This window comes from Mus musculus, chromosome 6, assembly GCF_000001635.26.
Source record: "Mus musculus strain C57BL/6J chromosome 6, GRCm38.p6 C57BL/6J".
Taxonomy (NCBI): domain Eukaryota; kingdom Metazoa; phylum Chordata; class Mammalia; order Rodentia; family Muridae; genus Mus; species Mus musculus.
The window spans coordinates 91,149,361-91,175,737 of NC_000072.6; the positions used below are offsets into that span (position 1 = coordinate 91,149,361).

At 50.2% G+C, this 26,377-nt stretch overlaps 1 protein-coding gene across 4 annotated transcripts; it reads left to right on the top strand.

Moving 5' to 3' along the window:
- Nucleotides 7,310–25,332, top strand: Hdac11 (histone deacetylase 11). 4 transcript variants are annotated; one of them, XR_003956189.1, is made up of 11 exons: nt 7,310–7,487; nt 8,037–8,185; nt 9,801–9,901; nt 16,201–16,317; nt 16,883–16,925; nt 17,059–17,179; nt 18,444–18,520; nt 19,449–19,511; nt 20,035–20,131; nt 22,805–22,983; nt 23,689–25,332. XR_003956189.1 is itself a non-coding variant. In NM_144919.2 (10 exons), coding segments are annotated over exons 1-10 (1,044 nt in total). In that variant the 5' UTR covers nt 7,455–7,485; the 3' UTR covers nt 23,905–25,323. The 4 variants fall into 4 exon arrangements, 2 of the variants coding, with proteins under 2 accessions (NP_659168.1, XP_006506058.1); XR_003956190.1 differs by having other exon boundaries at nt 17,140–17,179; NM_144919.2 differs by lacking the exon at nt 17,059–17,179 and having other exon boundaries at nt 7,455–7,487; nt 23,689–25,323.
- The last annotated feature ends 1,045 nt before the right edge of the window (nt 25,333–26,377 follow it).

Here is a 26,377-nt window from a genome sequence, read left to right on the forward strand (position 1 = left end):
TTTCATTTATATTTATGTTTCTAGATCTTTCACAATTTGATTTACCAATCAGGTCATTTTTATGACCTGAAAGTCACAAAAGCCCTACTTGAAGTCAGAAGACAGATGCAAATTATTAAAATACAGCAATAACATCTATGCCAAGCCACAGATCAAATCATCCTGATTAGCAATTTGGACACAAGCAAACAACAGTAAAGCCAGCAATGTATGGTAAATTATGTGGCTCGCAGAGACACTCAGCCTTACTCAGAACTATAGGAAATAGGTGTTAAAACAACACCAAGGGCTGGGGAGATGATGCAGTCAGGAAAGTGCTTGCTAACAAGCATGAGCAACCATGCTTGATTCCCAGAAACATTGTGAAAGGCACATGTGCACATGTTGTTTGTAATCTCAGCACTGGGGAGGTAGTGGCCTGAGGGACCCTACAGCTAACTGACCAGCCAGCCTAACTGAACTGATAAGCCTCAGGTCCCACTGAGAGACCATGTCTCAAAAGTCATGGGGGATGACTCCTGACAAGTAACACTCAAGGTTGACCTCTGGCCTCTGCATGTACTTGGGTACAGCCACCCCCATAAATGTACACACACACACACTACACGCCACACACATACAGACACACACACACACACACATAAACACACACACACACACAAGCACCCTTCCATATACCAAGTCCTATGCCTTTACCCGGTGAAAACCTGCGTCCACACAGAGACTGAACAGAAACGCTCACAGTAGTGTTACTCACCATCCCTTAGAACAACTCATGCCCAGGATGCTGTGTTCCTCACTATAACAAGGAGTGAGATGCTGATGTGTGTTATGGACAACCTTGAAAATGTGATGCTGTGTGAGAGAAGTCAGACCCTAAAGCCCCACGTTATACAACTGCACACATACAAAACGCCCAAGGTCAATGTTTAAGGTGGCATCGTCCACAGGAGCACAGAAGAGGGGAGAACCAAAGGTCTGTTAACAGAATCAAGGCTTCTTTTTAATTGATGAAACCACTCAAAAAAGTAGGGCTGATACAGGCCTGTAATCCCAGATGCTCAGGTGAAAAGTGTGCCTGGGCTGTGTTGAGTTCACAGCCAGTCTAGGGAAATCAGTAAGACTGTTTGAGAACAACAAAATTAAACTAAGTTAAGAAGAGAGTTGGGAATGGGTAGAGGCTTGTCTACCACTCGCAAAGCCCGAAGCCAGTCTATAGCACAGTAGAACCAAACAAAGAAGCAAATAGTAAGCAAGTAAGTAAGTAAGGCGATAATGGTTACTTAACTGTGGATATAAAAAAGTCAGTGTCCTGTACACTTTCTGTGTGTGACTTCTCTGTAGGTCCCTCATATGAATGTAATCAACTGAAAAAAACAAAAACAAAGATCTTACACGTGAAAATCTATAATATTAAATAAAACAATAAATAACATAATAGCTAAAATATAATAAAAATAAGAGCAGGAGAGATGGTTCAGTAGTAAAGAGTGCTTGTTATTCTTCCAGAGGACCTGGGTTTTATTCCCAGCTCCCACATGGGCAGCTCACAATTGTCTATAACTCCAGTCTAAATGCCCTCTTCTGGCCTCCAATAGCATTGCACCCAGGCAGTGCACATTATACATGTAGGCAAAAAACGTATACCCATAAAATAAAATACAGCTGAAATGATAGTGAGCAGACTGTCTACTGTGTCACAATCTCAGATTTAGGTAGGGTTTTTACTGCTGTGAATCATGACCAAGGCAACTCTTGTAAGGACAACATTTAATTGGAACTGGCTTACAGATTCAGAGGTTCAGTTTAGTATCATTAAGGTGGGGAACACGACAGCATCCATGCATGGCGCAGAAGGAGCTGAGAGTTCTACATCTTCATCTCAAGGCTGCTAGTGGAAGACTGACGTCCAGGCATCTAGGGTCTTAAACCCACACCTATTCCAACAAGGCCACACCCCCTAATAGTGCCACTCCCTGGGCCAAGCATATACAAACCATCACACTGCGCTGAAATGCAGCATAGCCACTCTCTACCCAGCAGTGTCACATTAGGGATTGTAACTCAGTCGCAGAAGATTCAAGGTGTATGTGAGGAAGCTGGGTGTGGTGGCACATGCCTGTCATCTAGCACTGGGAGGGTAGAGGCAGGAGGAATTGGTGTTTAAGGTCATTTTCCACTGTGTAATCAGTGAGATCAGCCTGAGTTACATGAGACACTATCCCAAATTTAAGTTAAAATTAAGATTACATTGGGTTAAGTAATCTACACAGAAGGCTTTGTGTATGTAAACCCCACATCCCTGCATAGAACAGGCTCAGGCCTCCATGGATTTGGGCAGCATCAAGTCCTTGATAATACTGAAGGCAATGTGCACACTATACAACTTGCTATGCTAAACACCCACTGAGATATAACTTCAGTTCTCAGACTGTCAACATCTGTAAACGTGCAGATAGACAGGCTTCTGTGCTGCTGACAAAGGTATAAAATGATGCCATCTTCATAGGATCATTTAACCAGAAAGAAAATTTCTAGCTGGTCCTCTGGATCTCTCAGTCTGCAGGACCCACCGGGGTGTGGAGGAGCCCGGGAGCTGGAGATAAACTCAGGTCACTGTGGGACACGGCATGCACCTGGGAGAATGTCAGCGGTTACAAAGTAGAGGAGCCACTGCTGAGCAAAGGTTTGCAGAGATGTGTCTTAGGTGACGATAGCATGTGATGTGAGCTCCTGTTACAGTGGGGAGGGGGCACAGTTAACATGAACGTACATCACAAAGAAGATTTGCTAAACTTGTTTACACAATCTGGGATGGGTAGTTCTGGCTGTGGCAAAGCTAGAACAGGAACTGCTCAGTCCCTGAAGCCAGGAGCCTCAGCAGTCTCAATCTGATGCCAAAGGCCTCGAGGAGTACAGAGAGCTTCTGCTTCTCAGCCCACACTGGGAGGCTAAAGAAGCTGGTTCTGATGTCAGTGAAGGACAGCGGTAGCGGTGGCAGCAGGGGCAGCAGCTGCAGGTTAGACACACTAACAAACAAGAGGGGAAGACCAGCAGACAAAACCCCCAGAGCTTTGGCTCGTGAGTTGGCTCAGTGGGTAAAGGCATTTACCACTAAGTCTCATGCCCTAAGTTTGATCTTTGACACCCACATGGAAAGAACTGATTCCTGTAAGTTGTTCTCTGACCTGCATACATATTCTCTAACATGGATATTCTCTCCCTCTCTCCCCCCATCACACACACGGGGGGGGGGGGCAAGAAATGTTAAAAAAAATGTCAGCTTTTTTCCTTTGGACCTCCTTATATTTAGGCTGCTTTAGAAAGTTCCATCTACTCTGGTAGAACTTTCTCCGCCTCTGTTAGCCTTTCTTATTAACCCTCTCAGAGGTGAGTCTTTTCAAGATTCAGTGAGATTGACAGCTAAGATAAACCATAACAGAAGGGAGTCAGTAAGAAGTGGCTGGTGTATTCTCCAGGGGACTGGAATTCAAGCCTATACCCCCACTCTCTCAGCCTTGCTTCCCCCTCCTCAAGAATAGGCAGGAAGATCGGGTAGGACAGGATGAGGTGCACAGGCAAGGGTGATGGTGGGCTCTAAGGGGCAGAGGCTGCCTCTTAGGGTCTAGGCTCTTCCCACCCTATTCTTCTCCTGCCTCTTTTGGAGGCCATGCCAGGTTGGTTTCTCTGAATAGCAAAGTGCTATGAGAATGGATGAGTGGGAGGATGCATAACCAAGTGGGGACAGCCACTAAGCTCAACACAAGTTAAGGAAGCCTTTCTGAAGGCTCTTCCACAGAAAAGTAACAATTTAAACAAGAAAATAAAGAGCTTGGGATCCTCAGTAGCAGCAAGATGCCATCCAAGGAGAGCTATGCTGCAATTCTGTGTTCTCAGCAGCCTCCGAGGTACCCACTGAGGGACAGTTGAGGTGGTCGGCAAGTGGTACAAACAGGAAGCTTTTAGAGAGTCTTAGGAGTGCCATTCTATCACGAAGGCAGCCTGCCTAAAGGAGGCCACCGGCCACCACTGACAGCTGCAGGTTTCTTGGAGGCAGGAGGCAGCTGCGGGAACCAAATGCTCCTATGCTAACCCAGGTGTGGTGTCTTGGAGGCTGAGTCTCAGGCTCTGTGGGTCCCCAACGTTTGGCAATTCCTCAAATTGGCCTTCCTTCTTCAAAGAGCATCCGATGCCAGGCCCCTGCTGGAGTGAGTGGGAGTCCTCTAGAAACCAGCCTTTTTACTCTGAGAAGTGCTTCAAGGAGAAACTAGCCCCTCCAGAGTTCCTCCACACAGCAACAGGGCCAACTGAGCTCCAATTGGCTGAATGCATGTACACGCAAATAAGATACACAACGGGGGCCAATCAGGGTACAGCTATCAACCAGGCGAGGAGAAAGAGAAACCCTTCCCATACTTGAAGATGTTCTTAATTAGGTCGACAGGTCCCACGTCCCTCACCATGATGTTAAGGAAGTGGGCACTGAGCTGTCAAACCTAGCTCCCTCAGTTTCTGGTTGCTATAGAAATGCTCTGATCACCTTTGCACCAGAAACTGCGGCAATGTCCAAGAGCCAATCGTTGCTGCCGTTGCTATGGTGATGTTGCTAAGGCAACAGTGTGATCCTTGAGGATCTGCAGCCTGCTTCCCTGCCTCAGGTGTATCTGGCGCTCTTGTCAGTTCAGTCTGGGGCGGGCAGGCTGTCAATCAACAGTGCCTTAAGCCTTGTTTGAGTTTGGCGGCTGTCAGAAAGCTCCGTATGGAAGCCCCTGCAATCCCTACCTCTTATATATTGCACAGAAAATTCTGTACTCAGATTGAAGGGGCGGTTGTAGTGGTGGTGGTGGTGCTGTTGCTGGTATCAAGCCCAGAGCTAAGTCCAGTGCTCTACCATACCACAGAGCTATATCTGCATCTCTTGCTCACTTTTAATTGAGATAATATGAATGGTGTGAAAGCGAAAGGATAATAAATATAAATGTTCAGTAAGTCAGTGTCTTATCATGATGACATTGTAAAAATACATTGCTTAAAGTGAAAAGCCACCTCTCTGAAGGAGCCTTCCGTGACTCCTGTGAACCTGGGCCTCAGAGCCTCAGCTTGTACACTTTGCAATAATACAACGTGTAGAAATTATGATTTTTGTATCCTTTTTAAAGATGTGCCCCTCCTGAGAGCTGGAGGACTTGGTGGTTAAGAGCACTTTGTTGCTCTTGCAGAAGACCTGGAGTTCAGTTCCTAGCATTCACATGATGGCTAACAATTATCTGTAACTTCAATTCCAGGGGATCTGATGCTCTTTTCTGGCTTCCGTGGACATTGCATACACGTGGTACATAGACAAACATAAAGGCAAAAACCAATATGTATTTTGAAAAGTAAATGCTTGTTTTCGCCCACTAACCCTTGGGCTTGGCTGGGGCTTCCTGCTTTGTCGACTGTATGCACAGCTGTGACCCTGTTGCTGAGTCTTAACAGATGTGCTAGAATGCTGCAACCAAGAGACCCCCAAATTGAACCTCTCAAATCACACAGCTTATTCTCACACCTGTGACCATGCAGACAGGTGGGTCAGCCTGCTGTGAGTGTCTGAAGGGATTGACAATCTCCAGTGCTCCTCCCTTCTCCTTAGCCACAGAAACCAAACTTAGTTCACACTCTCAGACTAAATCTGCTCTCTTGGGCCTCAGCTCCTAGCTGCGTGCTCTGACTCCTTCTCCCAGCCTGACGTTCACGTGTGCAGCTTCCTAAGCCTCAGAACAAGTCCCCCGAGATGAGACCAGCCTCTCTGGCAGTCTAATATGTTTGTGTCTCTCTGTGTGTTTTTGTCCTAAGTTTTGCACACTTATTCACACCCCTAATATTTGGGCAAGTGATTTCACCTTCCTTCCTTTCTTTCTTTCTTTCTTTCTTTCTTTCTTTCTTTCTTTCTTCCTTTCTGCCTCAGTTTCTCTTGTATAAAACTTGCCTTCCAGGGTGTTTAGAGTTCATTGTGAATGAGGCTCTGGGGACTGGCTTAGCTCTGTCTTAATGACAGGCACTCAGTAAGAGCTGATGTTATCTTTGGAGTCTCTCAGCTTCCCCAGAAGGTACACAGTCAACATCATCTCCTAGCGCTGAAAGCCCAGCAAACAGATTCAACCTTCCAAGACCAGGGTGCTGGCAGATAGCCCAGGCTGGGCTGAATATAGGCTCAAACTTCATTATACCAAAGGAATCAGGAAGACTCCCCTCCCGGTTTGTAATAAGCAAATGCTATTTCTTCTAACTGCCCAAGTCTATAGCAACTTTAAATCATAATGCCACTGTCTTATCTACGATGGTTCAAAGTCTGTAACTCCTAACACATAGGCTAGGCCACATGATATGGGAACGCTCCCAAACCACTAAGAACAAGAAATTGCCTTTTGTCCTCTGAACTGAAGGCAGTGTCTCCTCTGGGTCAGCCCCACTACCCATGGCTGGGGCAGTAACTCCTGACTGAGCTCACACTCCTAGGGGCAGTTTTTCTCAGCATCTTTCAGAATTTATGTCCTGTTTTCTGAAAATTACCTAGCAGTAGGCACATCAGAGGCATTCTTCCAAACTGTCAGACAACGATCAGACTTGGCTGGCAGATACATATTGTTGGTGTTCATGCCAGAGAGTTCGAGTTCAATCCTTAGAACCTACACAAAGGTGGAGGGAAAAACTTGTCTGACCAGAGCTGACTTTTGATCTTCACTGTGACATGCTACCTCATGCCCTAACAAAACAAAACAACAACAACAAAAAAAAAAAAAACGTTGCCCATTCCCTTCACATGACCCTGTGGCCCCTGGGCTCCCAGCTGCCATATTAGTTCCTGGCTGCTTCTCTGGTCAGCTGCTTCTGTTTGGTTGATGAAGACAGCTGGGTCAACAGGGGCCTATTGTCTCTTCTTCTGGCCTCCATTGTTGGGGCCCCAGCTGTCGGTCAGCTTCCAGGGTCAGGGTGTAGGGGGAATGGAGACAGGAGATACGTTCAGATATTCACGACTGGACCCTAAAAATAGGATCACCAGACCTGTTCTACAATAGGGAAACAGGTTCAAGGCATTTTATAAGTGGGGGACTGTTTATACCATGGTGAAATAGCCACAGATGGTACAGGAATGCAGGGATGCACCGCAGGAAAGAACATATAGCTGGGCTGGTATGCCCAGAACAGACCACCACATAGTGCAGAGAAGCCCGTGGTCACATCACCTAACCAAGTGTCTGATTATTTCTACCCTGGGAATGCGGGCGGAGCTGCGCATGACCACGCCCTCCAGGCGGCACTCCATTGGGTGCTTCTCCTTGGCCGGCGCCGGTCCGGTCGTCTGTGACGCAGCTGCAGGCCAGAGCTCCACCTCCAGCTCCCAGCGCCATGGAGGCGTGTGTTCTGCGTAGGCCCTGCCTCTTGCACCCCTCCCACCCCTCCCGGTGCGGAGTGGCGTCCAGAGCAGGCAGGGCCGGCTGCGGGATGTGAGTGTGCGGGGTCGCGCGTGGGGCCAAGCATGGGTTCTGGGGATTCCCATGGGCACGGCGGGACAGCTGGGGGCGGGCTGGGTGACCGTGCGGACGAACGGTGGTTCTCCCCTTTGCAGGGCACCGCGGTGGGCTGCAGGGCTGCGAGGAGGGCACAGCCTCCTGCAGTCGCGGTCTACTCACCTCCCCTCCCCCCGCCCCAGCGCATTTTGTTCCCAGCTTCACAGATGTGTGAGCTAACTCGTGAGACAGCCACATTCCAGCCCCTACACCATACACCCCGCCTTCCCCCGTGCAGGCCTTGGGCCTTGGCACCAGTACTCCTGAATACACCTGGCACTGGCATGTGACCTTGGGCACACCTGGTCCCCAGAGCCGCTGTTAGGACTGTGTTGGAAGCTGATTTAATCAAAGCCAGCCAGGGTTCAGGAAGGAGCTGTTTTCATTCCTGTTGGTTGTTAAGTGACCTGGTGTGAGTGGGGAGGGGAACACTGCTTTCCACAAGGAGGCTGTTGTCCATATGTGTGTCTCTTTTGCACGTTGAAGGCCTCACGCAACACAGCTGTACCAGCATGTACCAGAGAAACGCTGGCCCATCGTGTACTCACCACGTTACAACATCACCTTCATGGGCCTGGAGAAGCTGCACCCCTTTGATGCTGGGAAATGGGGCAAGGTGATCAACTTCCTGAAAGGTAAGAGCCGCCCCCCCCCCCAGACTAGCACGTGTCTCCTCCATTTCCCTATCCATACTACCTCCTCAGACCTGCATCGACCTTCTCCATTTTTTCCTTCTCCCTATCCTCATCACCCCCTCAGACCTACATCTGCCTCCTCCATCCCTGTGTTCATTCCATCCTTACCTGATTTCAGCCCCCAGACTGCCTACTGCCTTCTGCCTTGCTGTTAAAGGGTCTTTCCAGGCAGGCTACTAAGCAAGATGGGACCTGTCTTGTATTCCCTCCAGTTAGATCCCTATCTCCCTTCCTAAAAATCTAGAGCAAGCTCCCAGGTCTGCATCGTGCAAAAAATAGGATCAAATTAGACATTAATAACATAGCTGTTTCTGTTGGGTTTGTTTTCATTCCTCGGGGGACCTCCTATCTACGGCAGGTGGTACAGCTTCCCCCTCCGCTGTAGGGACCTGCCTGAACATCCAAAGGAAGTCATGGACTAGAAAGCACACAGGTGATGTGTGGTGTTGGTATAAGGCTGGGATGCTAGCCTTGCACGTCTGTTGACTGCACAAATGGTTTCCTGCTGGTGCCCTCTGCCCCCATCTGGGCTCCTGCCTCTTTCAGTGGCACAACAGAAGGGTTCTTCATCCCCCTCAGCTGGGAGTGAGCGCCAGCCCCTCTTACTCCTGCGCCTCTGAGGATGAGGAAGGACGGGAGGCAGGACCACAGGGCAGGCTCCTTGGGCACCGTGGCTGAGTCTGGAGGTGTCGGAGGCCATGGGAGGCTGTGGGAGGGAGCCCCTGCCTGGACCTGCGTATAGATGTGGATGGGACCCGTTGGTTTCTGAGCATGACTCATTGAAAATAGACCCTAGGTTGTGATTTCTCTAGAACCAGAGCATCATGGCCCAGTCTCACCATCCTGTGGGGGGATGTCTGCTCTCAGCCTCAATTTCTTTTGTAAAAATGAAATGAATCTTTGGCATCCCTATACAGAAACCAGACTCTGCAAGCCACTCAGACACCCCGATGCCCCCTATACCACCTACTCCTACACTTACTGCATATTTTTAAATGAGCTTTGGGAATTTTTAAAACTTAACTTTGTTTTAAAAAGGAAACCCATGTCATCAAAATGGGGAAAGGCACTTTCACTTGCCATAAATAGAAGGTCGCAGCAGGAAGACAAGGCTCTGAAAACAGCAGTTGTTCAGTTCTGGCTTCTGCTGCCTGTGAGCCACTGCTCTCCTTTGGTTCAGGCCGAGAAAGGCCACACCATCCTGAGCCACCTGTGGAGGGAGAGTTGCTCTGAAGAGCTTTTTCTACCTTGAGAACATTGCTGTTCTTTGTGCTGTTTGCTTCTGGAAGTCATCCAGTTGTACCTGAGTTCATCTGGTGGCTGTCAGCAGCACAGAAAATATGGAGACTGCTGTGTGTTTCAGGTTCAACCCCCTTGGACAGAGAGGGCCTAACCGCTGGCCACACTGGCCTAGGGAGACAGCCATTCTCAGCATACCCACAAGTTCACTGTGTGCTGAGGGGCTGCCAGAGGCTAGCCTGCAGCCCAAGGGCAGGCCTAGGGGCTGGGCCCTTGAGAACTGGAAAGGAAGCAGGGTCTTGTTCTGTGGTTCCAGAAGAGAAGCTGCTGTCCGATGGCATGCTGGTGGAGGCTCGGGAGGCCTCGGAGGAGGACCTGCTGGTGGTGCACACGAGGCGCTATCTCAACGAGCTGAAGGTACAGTACAGGGATCTGTGGGCCGTGGCTGGGAGCAGTGGTAGGAGGAGGAGCAGCTCAGCCCTAGGAGTACCTACGCCTGTCCCTAGCACAGGGGAGGTCCTTAAGATGAAGAGGGGCCGCTAAGAAGATATCTCTGTGGGTAGTGAGCTCCCCATTTTAAGGGTATGTGCAGACAGAACCCCTTAGAGGCTTTGGCATATTGGTGGCCTTCAGCCTATGCTCTGGACAGGGCTTAAAGGCTGCTGCTGGCATCCCTTCGGTGGGAGGGGACATTAGCCCTTGTCCTGTCCACTCGACCACTTTATTCTGTCCTGTGTTTGTAGTGGCCTGAGATGCTATTCCAAGGTCTCCCTGTAAATGAAAACTCTCGGGCAAAATGGGTTTGAAATGCCCCAGGGTCCGGAAGGGAACATAAAGGTGGTGGTGGGGGCAGATGGAGGCGTCTGGTGGGGGGGGGGGTGTGCTGCAGAAGATCTTCCCCTCCCATATGGGCTGTGTGGTTGGTTGCCGCACTGCTGGGCCCAGACTACAGGACCTGCTTTATCAAGAGAAGCCAGAATGCTGCTTATTAAATGATATTCTCAGATTTCTTTCTTTTTTTTTTTTTTTCCTAATTTTTTTTTTTTTTGCTTTGGGCTTTTCAGGGGGTGTTTTGTTTGTTTGTTTGTTTTTAGTTTTTATGGTTATTGGGATTGAACATGTTAGGCAAGCACCCTACCCCTGAGCCCCAGCCCTAGGCCCTACCCTGATTCTGAATGTACTAACTGTAAGCTTTAAAATCCCAACTGTAGGCCACGCTGGGCTACCACTGTCTGCCCGTGGCCTCTTTGCACAGGACACTGTAAACTCCTATTGGAAGTCAAGGTCTTTGGTAAATCTTTATGTGACAGGTTGACATGGGGAGGAGGGCATGGTTTCCAGTCTGTGCTGGCTGGAACTGCATTAGGGTGCCATTGATTATCTGCCTCAGAGAATGGGAGTTTCTGGGCCCCAAGTTTCCTGTCAGAGCCCAAGGCTTCAGGACTCCACAGATGGCAGAAGTCAACAGGCTGCTTCACTCTGTCTGGAAAGACCTTGGCTCAGAAGTTGCCTGTACCTGCTCAAAATCACTTGGGGATGGTGGTGTTAAGCATGGGGGGGGGGGGCCTTGCAGGCATCTATTCAGGACCAGGGCCACAGCTGCTGCCTCTTTCCCCTCCAGCCATGGTCTGAGCTCTGAGAATTCTAGATGGGCCATGGCAGTGAGCTTGGGAAAGATTGCCAGGAAGACGCTGAGACCTGGCTCCCAGGAGAGAGGTGTGAGGCACTGGCTGGAAGCCCAGTGCCTGGCTGCCCTGGTTTCCTGGGGCCCAGACATGCGTGATTAGTCCACAGCAAAAGCCTGGCCAGAAGTCAGAGGGGGAGGGGAAGGCAGGGGGAGGATGCTCTGAGTTTGGCAGGGAGAGACCAAAACAGAGTGGGGCTGGGATGAGGCAGAGGCTGGGAGGATATTTCCTAGGATTCCTCCCATTTACAAAACCTTACGGGAAACTTACAGGGCAGGTGTTCCCCAAATCTGGAAGCAGCGTATTCTGTGATTCCCAAACAGAAAATAAGAACATGGTGGGGGGGGGGGGGCTCAGCTATATCAGCAAAACACATAGCTGATCACCATGAGGACGCTTGGCTCAGAACTCCGTGGGAGCCAGATCAAAGGGAGAAGCGTAACTTTTACAATATACCAGGTCTTGTGTGGCCAGGCCACAAGGAGTCTGGCAAGCTGAGGAGGAAACATGAGTTTTATCCTGAGTACCACAACCAGGTTTGCTGGGGGTGGGGTGGGGTGGAGGGGGAGGGGGAGTGATGGGGGGGGTGCTGTTGCCGCTCAGGTGAGACCTATCTAATGCACAGCTTGGACACACCTCCCCCACCCCATGTCTGTACTGTCTGTCCCTTTCCTCTTCTGGGGACATGCCAAATGGTGTCTGGCAGGTCTCTTTAGGGTTCCCACGGTGGTGTTTCTTGGGTCTTTCTGTGGGTGTTGTGTACTGTCTTAGGGTTTCTATTCCTGCACAAACACCATGACCAAGAAGCAAGTTGGGGAGGAAAGGGTTTATTCAGCTTACACTTCCACATCGTTGTTCATCAACAAAGAAAGTCAGGACTGGAACTCAAGCAAGTCAGGAAGCAGGAACTGATGTAGAGGCCATGGAGGGATGTTCTTTACTGGCTTACTTCCACTGGCTTGCTCAGCTTGCTTTCTTATAGAACCCAACACTACCAGCCCAGGGATGGCACCACCCACAAGGGACCCTCAACCTTGATCACTAATTGAGAAAATGTCCCACAGCTGGATCTCATGGAGGCACTTCCCCAACGTAAAGCTCCTTCCTCTGTGATAACTCCAGCCTGTGTCAAGTTGACACACAAGACCAGCCACTACATGTACCATCCTCCCTCCCCGCCCCCTGCTGCCTCATCTGCTCTCTCCCACACACCTGTAGTGCTGCAGACTCCCATCCCAGTGACCAGGGCCCCCAAAAGAGAGAGACAACACTGATGCAGGAGCACCTACTGTGTGTACAGCTTAGGGCTGGACCCATTAATACTGGAATCTTGGCAACATCAGCACTGGTCTTTACTTGCTGTGAACTCTAGGGCCCTGTCCCTGGGAGCAGGTCAGAGCTGGGTAGCTCCTGACATCTGTCCCTGAGCTCGGTCAGCAAGTTCATAACCAGTGTGCACACTGTTTTGAGTCCTACAGAGGAGGGATGGAACCAGAGACCAAGTCCCTCTCCAGCGGAGAGCAAAGAAGAAATGTAACTTGCTGAACATGTGCCAAACGCCTGCAGAAAGGGGGACAGCAAAAAAAGGGTGTGGAGGATAGTGAGGCCAGCAGGCCTGAAGGGTGGGAGTGAGGGAGGGACAGTCTAAGCATGGGTTACAAGTGCAGAGGCCCCGTGGGGGGGAAGGAGACTGACCTCAGGACACCCAGAGGGCAGAAGATGGGAGAGGCTGGAAGGGATGGGAACTGGGTCTTTGACTTAGTCAGTTCTTCCCATCTTCCAAGAGGTCCATCTCCCCTTTAAAGAATGTGGCTAATTACATATTTCACAATCCACCATCTTAAGGCTCAGCAGCGTCTCCGTCATTCATCCATGTGATGTCACGACCTATAGCTGTTCCTGTCACCCTGAAAGGAAACCTGATCCCACAGAGTGCTTGCTCCCTGCTATTGCCTGCCCTCTGCCTGGTCTCCGCCCACTTACTGTGACTCCACAGACTCATGTACTTTGTACTTGACTCAATACAGATGAAATCAGTGTGTGTGCTTTGGCATCTGGTTTGCCTTACCACACAGCATATTGAGCAGGTACCATGCATTTTTCTTCCCCAGTGGCTGGGATTGAGAGCTCTAGTATGCAGGGCAAGTGCTTTGCCAGGAAGCCACATACCACCCCCGGCACATTCCTCTTCATGGATGCATAATATTCCACCATGTGGTGTACCACATCTTGTCTGTCTGTCCATTAGTTTGTGCACACATGGGCTATTTCTCCCGTTTTAATGATTGGCAGTTGTGTTGCTATGGGTATGCCCATACACGTTTGTTTCAATACCTAATTTTGCTTATTGGGGGGGGGGGTCAGTATACACCAGTTTTGTACCAAGAAAATGTCTAGCATAGCTATGTGGATTTTGAATGAATGAGTTTATTAAAGTTTATAGCAAGCAGAAATAAAGAACAAATAGCAGATAGAAGCAGTAGAGAGCTCAAGAGGACATCAGATCAGGAGCCTGCGGCCCCCAGCACAAAGCATTGGATTCACCTGCTTGGTGGTGTAAGAAAAGTGACGGAGCCCAGGGATCCCTGAGAGTTTAGGTTGGTTTGTCTGTCTAATCTCAGGCAGGCACACAATTACTAAACTACATCATCAATCCCCCCCTCTTTAAAATTTAAATTTAAAAAATAATTTTGAGACAAAGTTGGTGTGAGCTCATGATTTTTATCCTCAACCTCCTAAGCCGGTGGATTCACAGGCACTGGCCTCTAGGCCCCACAGTGTTATTTTAGATTAAGGATTGGTAGTACTAGTGTGTCTCTGAAGGGGATAGCCACAGATGCGGTGCATCTTTGGATGGTGACACAGACGTGCTGGTAGCTGTGTGCAGGTCTATGATAGTCTTCTGGGCAGCTAGGGCAGTGTTTTAAGGAGGTAATGACAGGCCTCTTCAGGAGGGCCCCTTCAGCAGGCTTCCACTGTTACACCCTCATTTCAGACCCTAATTTGCAGACAAGGAGGCAGGCACAGAGGGAAACAGCTGCATGCAAAGTCACACAACTGAGGCAGAGCTCAGAGGGGACTTGAGAGCCCTGTCCCAGCTCAGAGCCCTTGCCCCTCCCAAGTTTGTCACAGGGCATTCTGGGTGGGTCCTTCCTACTCATCTGGGCTGTCCCCTGGCAACCTGCTGCACATCCCAGATAATCTTTATCTGTCCCTTGTTGTCTCCCCACCCCACCCCACACACACGGGGGGCCCTTCTCAGCTGCTCCATCTTCGGCTTGTCACCCTCCAGTATCAGTGTCACTGTGAGGCCCTACATCAGCTCCCTCTGTCTACTGTAACTGTAACTACCCTGGCCTGTGCCACTGTGAGGCCATACATTCATTCACTCTGACCACTGTAATTACCATGCCCCATTGACCACTCTGCCAAATCCCTTTCTTCCTCTTCCTCCAGTCTAGTCACAACCCACTCCTACCTTGCATCAGTGTTTTATTTGATGACCAACAGGTTTTTTTTCCCCCAGAGCAGTGCTGCCTGATAAAGCTGTCTGTCGTGGCACGTCCTAGTTCAGCTCCATCCAGCCACCAGCCTCAGTGTCTGGCCAGCACTTGAAATATGCCTGAAGTAACTGAGGCATGGAATTCTCATTAAACATGCATGTTTTGTTTCTTTGAGGCAGGGTCTTGTGTAGCCAGGGCTGGCCTTGGACTCCAAAGTCGTCGGCCTCCACGTCCCAAGCTGGGATGACAGGCATGTACTACCACACGACCTTTAGCTCAAGACTGACTCATAAGTACAAGCTTATATATTTGGGCCCTTTGTTCTCAGGTCTAACCAACCAGAGGGAGAATATTCTTAAATCAATAATGCATCCATCTTAACATACACATTTCTTGTGTTGCTCCCTAAACCGTGGCATAAACTTCTCTCAGCGTGGTAATATGTCCCATGCTATAAGCAATGTAGGCATGATATATGCAGGAGGATATGCTCAGGTTCCATGTAAATATGATTCCATTTACACACGGGCATGGAGTCCTCATGGATCTTGTCCAAGAAGCAGTCCCCTGATGAGAGCATGGAACCGCTGTCTATAAAGATAGAACTGGCAGGGTATACATGTAGTGCATACATTTAATCACAGCATTCAGGAGGCAAAGGCAGATGTCTCTTGAGTTGGAGGCCAATCTGGTCTACATAGTACCAGATCATCCAGGGATATGTAGAAATATTGATGTCTCCAACAAAAAGAGCAAGGGGCAGCAGAGGGAGCTAGATACATCAAAACCTGCCTCTGCAGAGCTGAGCAGAAAGGAACGGAGTCAGGATTGGAAGTGCAGGGAAAATAACAAAGTACTCACATCAGATGGAGATGGGGCTCAGGGAGTCCCTGTTATTTTAGTTTTTAGTTCTGGCTTTCCTTCTTCTGGGCCTCTATACTGCCCTGACAGTATGGTGTGAACCTGTGCTAGCAGACCAGGTCCTGAACCGCAGAAGACCACAGAGATGCTTCCTTTCCCTGCCCTATCCAGCTTCTGACATTCCTGAGCTCAATCCCTTGCCCTAAATTGCGTCTTTGGCCTAAAGCCTGCATCTGGGGGACTCTGGTTCACTGTTTTTTTTTATAAGCATTGCCTTCTCCACGAGGCCGTCTCCCTTCCCGAGAAGACTGGTACTTCTCTGTCATAGCACCTGCTGGCTTGTTAGCCTTGTCTACAAGTGTCCCAGCACAGGTCAGGACCCCAAGCCCACCTGACTGTCTCATGCTGACTGACACTTGGCCTCAGAGACAAGGCTCTGGCTGTGGGGAGCAGAGGTGCCCCATGCAATCTCAGCACAGCCTGCAGTACTTATTCTAGACACAAGAGGGCAGAAGAGTGCCTCAGAAGGCTGCCATCAACTTCACTGTGCCCAAGCACAAAGCTAGGACTCAAAGGTGGCCCCCAGCTGTCACTTCCCAAGAACGAGAGGGGAGCCACCGTGCCCAGGCCTTGGCATCAAGTTTGACTTCCATGTCTCTTTCCACAGTGGTCCTTTGTGGTGGCTACCATCACTGAGATCCCCCCGGTCATCTTTCTTCCCAACTTCCTTGTGCAGAGGAAGGTGCTGAGGCCCCTGCGGACCCAGACTGGAGGCACCATCATGGTAGGCAGGGTGGGATGTGCAGCTCTAGGCCCCTACACCACTTTGCCCTATAGGGACTTGTCCCATCCAATAACAATTTGAGTTACTGCATTTGCAACCCAGCAAACATATGTTCTACAGTAGTGCTACTCACTGCTGGGAGTCTGGTAGTGTGGGCACACTTTGTGTCAGAATCAATGAGGTCTGTCCCAGCCATGGTCACAGCACTCTGGCACTACCAAGTTTTGTATTGCCATTCCCCCCAAATGCCTGCAGGATTGCACCTACCAGCTTGCAGTATTTCCACAAGCAGACTATCTCTTTTGCATTCAGAAAGCCATGTGGGAATCCTCAGCTCACCTCACTTGAATTTCTGATTGTTTTCCCCGTAAAACTGGGAGGGCCACTCCTGACCCTTCCCCACTTGGGCAGTTGAGTTTTTCCCCTGGTTGCCACTGGTCTGTTGAGGAATGAGGTGCTGCCTCGTTCTATCTGTGGCCTATTCCTGCCCCAGAGCTTATATTGAATGTGTACATGCCTGCCTCAGGATGAGGCCTGAACTCCTACCCTCTGCTTGTCTCCAAAGGCAGGGAAGCTGGCTGTGGAGCGAGGCTGGGCCATCAATGTTGGTGAGTGCTGGGACTTCAGAATGTCTGGCTGTCCTGGTGGAGTTGGAAAGGGTGTGGGGACAGAGGGACAGGAAAGCCCTCAGAGCCAGCCGAGTAGCCTGGAGTAGTATACAGCCTTTTTGTTCCTGTGTAGGCCCCACGGGTACCTCTATCTGCTGTGAGATATTTGTTGTGAGAATGTCCCTGCCCAACATTTACATATTTCCAATGACAGGGAGTTCTCTTCCACCCAGAGAGCCTGTGCCGTCCCTCAGGTAGGTTCCTGGGCATGTCTGTGTGGAATTAGTTGCCTCCACGTGCCTCTCCTGAAAGGGTCCATCTTTCTGGGGACTAGGCCAGTGGACAGGGCTTGGTCATGGGACGACGAGGGGATAGGCCCAGGCTAAGTGCCACAACAGGGGTTCTGGGGGCCAGTGCTTTCTGGTTCTGTGTGGTCTCTACAGTCTGTCTTCACAGTCCTTGACAGTTGAAGAACCTTTTTCCTAGCAGCCTTTCCTTTGCTGTTGCATAGTTGTGTTATGAAGAAGCTGCTGGCTTGTGCAGGACCCTAGAGGATCCCTTTTTGTGAGCTCCACATGGCCAGGGGCCATGACTCTTCCTGCTTGCATTGCCAGGTACCCAATTAGACCTGGCATAGCCATGATGTTAGAATACCCAGTTATATAGGGACATGGGTAGTTTATGCCATGTGTGTCTGTAGCATAGTTCCCGGTTCATGGAGGACCTCAGTGATACTCCTATCATGGAAACTAGGGCCTGGTTAACTGAGCCTCTAGGTCCTAATGAAGCCTGGATTTCACTAATGGTGCTGCTAACTGTTTTCTTGTTATATTTTCTGGGCATGTTGTTGGTCCTCTCTGGGCCTGGGGCAGCTCACCTGTAAAAGGTACTAGTGAAGATGGAATTCTCTTCTGGCCTATAGAGAGGCAAGCTGGATGCCCTGTTAGGGGTCCCCAATGAGTGGAAGAGGCAAGTTATTTATCTGCACAGCCCGAACCTCACACTGTCAGGGTGGGGATAGTTTTGGACCTCCCTTTCAGAAGGTTCTTATAACCCAGGGTCTCCAGGGATACAGGAACAGTAGCAGCTTACTAGCCATTTTAGCAGAAGACAGGCAACAGCAGCCCTCTGGTCCAAAGCAAAAACTACATGCAGACTATGTCTCAGAGTTTGGCATGGCATGGACAGCTGTGGTCAGCATAGGGTACTGTTCCTAGTCATCTCTGTCCACTACAGGGAAAACCTGGGTCCAAAGCAAGCCTGCTAATGCTGCTCCTTTCCTGGTGTGGGAACCCTGGGGCAGCTCAGCTGGCCATGGACATGGCTGGGTTTCCCTGAAACTTGTCTTTTACTATGGGGTGAGGTGGTTATGGCATCAAGCTCCCTCTTGGCCTGGATTTGATGACATGCCCAGGTGTTCTGTTCACTTGGCCAACCTGGAATCCCAACAGGAGGGGGATGGTAGGGAGGAGCACCTAGACCTGGTTCTGACCAACACCACTGTCTGGCTTTCTGCAGGTGGTGGCTTCCACCACTGCTCCAGTGACCGTGGTGGGGGCTTCTGTGCCTATGCAGACATCACACTGGCTATCAAGGTGTGTCTCTAAACCTGTGGTACCTTACCTCTAAAGACCACATCACCCCATAGCTTACCACACACTCTAGGGGAGGGAGGTGGGCTCACAGTGGGGAGGTTCTTCCTGGCCGAACTGGACCTGGCACATTCCAGCCACTAGAAGGTGTCTGTGGCAGGAGGGAGCCATCACAGCCTCCCCAGTGCTAGGAGTAGGTGTGGGTAGAGGGACAGGCAGGTTTCAGGACCTTTGGGTATGAAGAAGGGTGTGGCTGAAGTGGGCAGGAGTGAGGCAGGGACAAGTTAGGATCCTGGTGACAACAGAGCTCTGCATAGCTGGTGTCGATTTCATGTCCTAATCTGGACCCAGCTCCTTCACTTGCCCCTCCCTCGCTGAACCCTGAGCCTCACTCTAAGGAAGCTGAGTGGAGGGAGCTTGCCCACTCTGTGGGTCTGTGGGACCCCCGAGCTCCCAATGTGCTCTCTGCCGAGTCTCACGCTGGGTGCCAGGCTGATGGAGCCTCTTTTCTTACAGGCATGTAGATAGGCTGTCAGCAGACCTGGCTGTTAGAACTTAGAGGGGAGCAGGGAAGGGGTCTCCTAGTGGAGGAAGAGGCATCAGGATTTAGCATTATAGAATGAAGCAAAGTTTGGGGAGTTAAATTCTAACACTGTGGGGCTAATCTGTCAACCCCACATTCCCCAGGGGACCCACAACCTGATCACTTAACCTTCAGGTCATAGTATACACTCCTTGCCCCCAGCCTTCCCTCCCCTCCCCTCCCCTCCCCACCCTCCACTGCTCCCTGAGTTTCTCCTAGCACCCCAGCTCTACTGGGAACATGATGTCTTATCCATTGTCCTCCTGACCCCTCAACCCCATCCCTTAGTCCCCAAAGGGTTGGGTCCTCTGACCTGTCAAGTCCTCACACATCTTCCCTCCCTGTCAGTTCCTGTTTGAACGCGTGGAAGGCATCTCCAGAGCCACCATCATTGATCTCGATGCCCACCAGGTGAGCACTCTGCAGGAGCCCAGGCACCAGAGCCTTCCGTTGGTGAGAGACTCGCCTTCCCATGTCCCTGGTAGCTCAGCTCTGTCCTTGAGACCCCTTGGTCTCACTGCCTCCTGCTGACTACTCATATACCAGGCAGGAGCTCTTCATAAGGCTCAACTACTCTGTCCCCTTACTCGGCTCCAGGTAAACCAAGTCTCACATATACAACCTTTTTGCAGTTTGTTCTCCATGTCCCAATCCCACCGATGCCCCTGCAGAGCCAAGAGGGTAGCAAGCAAGGCCAGATCTTGCCCTGTTTCGCAGAGAGGGTGAGAGACAGGGTTGGCCACACTGCAGGTTCTGGAAGAGGCTATGGGGTCATGTCTGGAGCGTGCCTGGCTCTGCTGCCTGTCAGCTGTGTGACACTAGATCCCTAAGGTCAAGCCACCTGACAGAGCAGGAGGCAGTTCCGGTGGTGGTTAGGGTCCCCCACCCCATCCTGAGAGCAGCTGCCTGCAGTGACAGTTGTGTCTGTGCATAGGGCAATGGGCATGAGCGAGACTTCATGGGTGACAAGCGAGTATACATCATGGATGTTTACAACCGCCACATCTACCCTGGGGATCGCTTTGCTAAAGGTAAGTTTATCCCGACCTCTGTCCTCAGTGTGTGCCTGGTGGGTATGGCTATGCCATTCCTTTATCTGTAGTGTTCCCACCAAGTGCTCCTGCTATACCCACGAGCACATGGGGACCTAAGGGAGTCACTGGACCTCAGAGGGAGAGAGAGAGGGAGAGAGACAGAGACAGAGACAGACAGACACAGAGCAGGGTTGCAGTAGAAAACATAAAAATGGCAGAAGAAAGGATTTGTGCCTTGGTTAGATTTCTATTGCTGTGATGAAACACCATGACTAAAAGCAACCTGAGGAAGAAAAAGTTTATTTCAGCTTACGGTCTATATATAGTTCATTATGAGGGGAGTCAGGGAAGGAACTTGGTAAGAAGTGAAGCAGAAGCCGTAGAAGAATGCTGCTCACTGGCTGGCTCCTCCCGACATGCTCAGTTTCTTTTCTTAAACCCTAGGACCACCTACCCAGGGGTGACACCACCCATAAAATACAACACAGTTGCCCCCCTTGTTGTCAATGTGACGGACAAACATTACTATTCAACCATAGTCTTCCTCTACCATTTGTCCCCAGGATGGTATGTTTGATTCACAGTATCAAACATTCCAACCTTTAAAAGTTCTAGTCTTTAAAAATCCAAGCACTATAAAAGTCCAGTCTCTTTAAAACATTTAAAATATCTTTCAAAGTTCAAAGTTTCTCTGAAATATCCAAAGTCTGATAACGGGGTTCTTACAAGATCAGAATAAACACTTTTTTAAAACTCTTCGCAGGAAGAACCAAAGCCAGTGCACAGTCACACTCTAACCAAAGCAACAGCGTAAAAAGTCCAGTGCTCAACATCTGGGACCCACCCATGATTCTCCGGGCTGTGACGGGCCTGCTCCATTTCCCATTCCCAACCTCTGCAGTATATCTTGTGTCCTAGGCTCATGCCAACTCTACTCCACAGCTGTTGCTGACCTTGCTGGTCATCCCATGGTACTAGGATCTTCAAATTTCTGGAGTCTATAGTGGGTGCACCTTTGCTAATCGCCTCCCTGGCCTCTCTTAGGGTCTCTTATCCCACCACTGGGTGTCAAGCCTCAACTTTTCTCCATATCCCCTTCAGAACCAGTACCATGTGGGAGACCCTTACACATTACAAAACTTGGCTTCCAGCACAGCATACGTTCTTGGCCTCCTCTGCATCCTTGCTTGTGTGTTGACCCTGAGGAAACACTTCCCAGATTTTTGCCTTAACGATGCTGGTCTTTTCTTAATTATCACTAATTCTCAGTCCCACCTGACTAGTGTCGGTTGTCCCAGAAAAACAAGAGTTTTATTTCAGTGTCATTGGCCTCTTGTTAGTCACAGCTGATTCTTCACCTCAGCTTACCAGAATCACAGATTCTCAATGCAGAACAGCACGCGAGTGGCCCTTGATAGAGCCTAAGATTCCCCATGAAACGTCACAGCCCAGGCCTACATTGTCTGCACTGCTTTCAATGTTCTTATCTTCCAGGTTCCCACACTCAGTGGCTTTTCCACCCCCAACTTCAAATGTTAACATAATCATCCTAAAATCTGTCACAGTGATACTCCATAACCTTGTGCCAAAAATGAAGGCTGGGGGAAAAATGCTCAGTTTAAAAGTAGCTGAGTTTAAGTCCCAGCTCCCATATCAAGTGGCTTACAACCACCTATGATTCCAGCTCCAGGGGATCTGATACCCTCTTCTGGCCTCTGCAGGCACTGTACAAATGAACATACTCCCATATATGTATAATTAAAATAAGATAAAATATAAAGCAAATTAAAGTATAATAAAATGTTTAAAAACAAACCAGCAGAAATGGACTCAAGCATAACCCAGAGGCTCTGAGACCAAGTTTGAAATCAGCAACTTGCCTGCCCCACTGGCAGTAGAGTCTCAGTCAGCTTTCTGTCTCTGTGACAGAGTATGCAGGATTCTTTTGAAGAAGCCAGTACCATGGAATCACTACTGAGGTCAGCAGCAGTCTTAGATTGGAGCTGGCTGACAGCTTGAGAGGAGGAGAGTTTGCCTTGGCCCATGGCTTTAAGGTTCCAGTCTCTGTTCAGTAGGTCGTGTTGCACTGGGCTTATGTTACAGGGTACCACAGCTACATGTTGGTAGGAAACCTTCTCATCTCATGATGACCAGAGGCAGAGACACATTCGGGGCATGGTCTTGATATATCTCTGTCAAGTTGCATCACTTCCTCCACCTCTTAAGTGGCTCCACCTCTTAAAGGTCCAGTCATCAGTAGCAGCATCATACAGTAGTACCATGGGCTGGGAACCAAGCCTTCAACAGATGGACCTCCCAGGACATGTATGAAAACATGGCAGGGCCATGTAGGCACAGGTGGTGAGGTTGGCCACTGCCGACTCTGACTAAGCTGACTCTGAACTATTTAGAGCCTGGGCTTGGATATGTGGGGTGTTCAGTGTTGGTAGAGCTCAAGGATAGGGTCCCTAGGCCCTCAGGGATAAAGTTTCAGCTTTAATCATCTGTCCTCCCAAGGATGCCCCTTCGCCACTCAGCTTTGGTGCAGGGAGAGGCCAGGCTGAGATGGAGTCAGTCCTGTTGTGGGTTTCGAAAAGTTCCCGCATCGATGCCATCCTCTGCCTCAGTTTCCCCGCTTTGTACTCCGGACTGTTTGTGTCTCCTTCCCAGAGGCCATCAGGCGGAAGGTGGAATTGGAGTGGGGCACAGAAGATGAGGAATATCTGGAGAAGGTGGAGAGGAATGTCAGGAGGTCCCTCCAGGAGCACCTGCCTGACGTGGTGGTGTACAACGCTGGCACGGACGTGCTGGAGGGAGACCGCCTCGGGGGGCTGTCCATCAGCCCAGCGGTACGTCCTAGCACAGGGGTCACCTGGAGATTCGCATGTAGCCTGGCCACAGTCCAACCACATGTCAGTCACCTTTCTGTTGCTGGAAGAGAGTCCTCTGCTAATTGTGGCAGCTCGGAGCAAAGGGCTCATTTTAACTCACAGTTCCTGAAGGAGTGGAATTATTCACGGCAGGGAAGACATAGTAGCAGGGACATGGGCCTGGTGGGGTAGGCAGGAAGCAGAGAGACCACATTTGGTCTGTACACAGGAAGCAGAAAGATAACAGGAAGTGGGGCCCAGGTATAAAATGTGATGTACTTTCTAGCAGGCTCTGCCAAAAAGATCTAGGACCTTCCCAGGCAGCACCACCAGCCAGGGTGCAAGTGTTCAAACATGTGTGAACCTGTGGGGGACATTTCATATTCAAGCCATAGGGACCCTAGGGCCACCTAGGACATGTATCTATCAGCCCAGGGGCACATCATACCCCCAGGGGGTCATTTTTAGGAATTTGTCTATCTGCCAAGCTGTGTGTCCTGGCCCATTTAGAGCAGGAAAGCTGTGCTCTGATAGTTGGCAAAATTAGAAAATATGGGCAGCCTTATGTCTGGAGGAGATGCCAAAAGCAACAGCAGTCCACATCAGGGCTAGACTCGCAGTAGTACTTTTTGATACCACGGGAACTCGGACCTAACTGAATTCACCCTCCCTGTCTTCCCACAGGGCATTGTGAAGAGGGATGAAGTGGTTTTCCGCGTGGTCCGAGCCCATGATATACCCATCCTCATGGTGACCTCGGGTGGGTACCAGAAGCGCACAGCCCGTATTATCGCCGACTCCATCCTCAACTTGCATGACCTGGGGCTCATTGGGCCTGAGTTTCCCTGCGTCTCGGCACAGAACTCGGGCATCCCCCTGCTTTCCTGTGCTGTGCCTTGACGGCTACTCACAGAACATTGTCATACCTGCCCCCCCACCCCATCCACCCGCCCACCCGCCTGTGTTTGTTGCTGTGAAGACAGCTGCCAGTGAGTGTGGAGGGGCAGGAAGAGCAGGAGCCAGCCTTGCTGGCCACTCCTCCACTCCCCACCAGGTGCCCAAGGGTCTCTGGGCCTTTGGGGTGGAAGAGCTGAGTCCCAGGGAGGAGCCCATGTGGGAAGCAGGCAGGCCATCAAGAGTCAGGGAGGACAGCTTAGCTCCAGCCACAGGGAGGGGCCTCTGGAGTAGAGTCGTTTGCTGTTCATATCAGCAGAAGAAGGGCCCTCCCCGACCTGGTTGGCTTACTTCCTCACTTTAGTCTGGAGAGGTCCCCTCCTGGACGTTGGTGCCTGTGGGTCTGAGGAGTTTCCATAGCCAGCCTCCAGGGGGCACTGGGTTCTCAGCTAACAGGTAGTAGTCCTGGTATGGATTGGGAGGCCTAAGGAAGAAGGAAGCTGGGATTCTCCAGTTTGGGTTCCCCTCAATAAGTCAAGGTCCAGACAGACCTGTTTTTCCAAGCTCCCCCTATGATGATGGGGTTGAACACTGAGGATGCCCAAGGCCCCCAACTTATCTCCTCTGTTCAGCATGAAAACACGTTTGGGATGAGTGTTTAGCTCAGGAGTGACCCTCCAAACTGGAGTTTTTAAGGGGCTGCTGACCAGGATGGAGAGAAGGCAAGGCCCTGCAGATAGAAATGAGATGGAGGCTGGTGGCCAAGCTAGTCCTAGGTGGGGCTTGCTAGAGGGAGGGCAGCGAAGGTAACATCTAGGTACAGTGGCCCCACAGACCTTGAGTGAGCTACAATCTCCATTGGGCTCACCCAAAGTGCCCAATTTTCATCTTTGTCTGTGGCCCCAAGGTCTACCTGCCCTCTGGCCATTTGACCCTGAAGGGACAGCCAGGGCCCTCCGTGACGTAGGCAGGAAAGCAGCCACCCCTAGCCAGAGATTGGCAGCATAACCAAGGGCACAGGGGTAAGAGGATGTGGGCCAGCTGGGTTTCCTCCTGCCCTGGATCTGCTCCAACTACAGGACTCATATTCATTACCATGTGGGGGTATTCCCACAGCCTTCATAGTGTCCTTCATACTCCCTCTGCTGGAGTCGGGAGGATGCCAGAGTCACCAGTTGTCTAAACCACTGACCTGGACCAGACCCCACAGTACTAATAGTGCAGCACCACACCCCTCTGTCATGGCCTCTTTGCCTCTGACTGGAGGTACCTCCCAGGACATTGGGGAGTGGTGACAGCACAGTTTGTCATTGTGGAGTTTGTCTGAGTGCCATTCAGGCTCCAGGTTGTTGCTGTGTGTTCTGAGGTAGACAGACCTGCCTCCTGAGGACCACTGGAAATAAAGATTCAAAATTCACCAATCCAGACACTTAACCAGGGCAGCTGCCCAAGATGAGTGGTTGTTGTTTTTTCATCGTCAAAGGTCTGAGGATAGCACAATTCCGATTTTAGCAGATAAGGAAACTGAGGCCCCAGAAGGAGGGTGAGGAGTTTGCCCCTGATCAACACATGTCTCTGAGTAATGAGCAAGGTTGCAACCCTGTTCTATCAGCTTTGCAAGTGTGAGGCTCATCCTTTGCTGGGGTGCAGGGCTAGGGGTGGGGTACAGGGCTGGGAGTGGGGCACTTACCAGTCAAAGGAGGTATGGTAGGTATCTTGGCAATAAGATCAACTGGGGTTGGGATCTGGGAAAGTGAGGGGTCCAGCCAGGGGGGAATCATACAGCTCTGTGAAGCAGTTGGAACACAGGGGGATGTGTTGTCCCAGGGTGGGCCTCCAGGCAGGTAGGGACGACAGAAACTTGTCAGTTTAGCAGAGTGGCTGTATATATATATACATACATACATATATACATACATACATATATATACATATACACATACATATATACACATATATATACATATACATACATATATATATATATATACATATACACATACACACACACACATATATATATATATATATATATATCCCAATGGCACAGGTGGATGTGATCTGTGTTGAAATGTTAAGGGGACAGGAGGGTGTGAGCACATGATAAAGGCTGCCATTGACAGAACTGCACAAGGTGCCAGGCACTAGTCTGTCATGTCTGGATTTACCTTAGAGCCTCCTGTTGTGGTAAGAATTATTTGGAGGTGTCTTAGGGTTTCCATTGCTGTGGAGAGACACCATGACCAAGGCAATTCTTATAAAGGACAACATTTAGTTGGGGCAGGCTTAAAGGTTCAGAGGTTCAGTCCATTATCATCATGGCAGGAAGCCTGGCAGTGTCCAGCAGACATGGCGCTGGAGAAGGAGCAAAGAGTTCTGCATCTAGATCTCAAGGCAACCAGGAGAAGGCTGTCCTTCAAGGGCAGCTAAAGAAGGTCTCAAACCCACTAGTACAGTGACACACTTCCTCCAGCAATAA

Coding starts and splice junctions, on each gene's coding strand:
- Hdac11 (NM_144919.2), top strand. Junction 16,318..16,882: donor AGACTGGAGGCACCATCATG/GTAGGCAGGGTG, acceptor TTGTCTCCAAAG/GCAGGGAAGCTGGCTGTGGA. Junction 19,512..20,034: donor TTGATCTCGATGCCCACCAG/GTGAGCACTCTG, acceptor GTCTGTGCATAG/GGCAATGGGCATGAGCGAGA.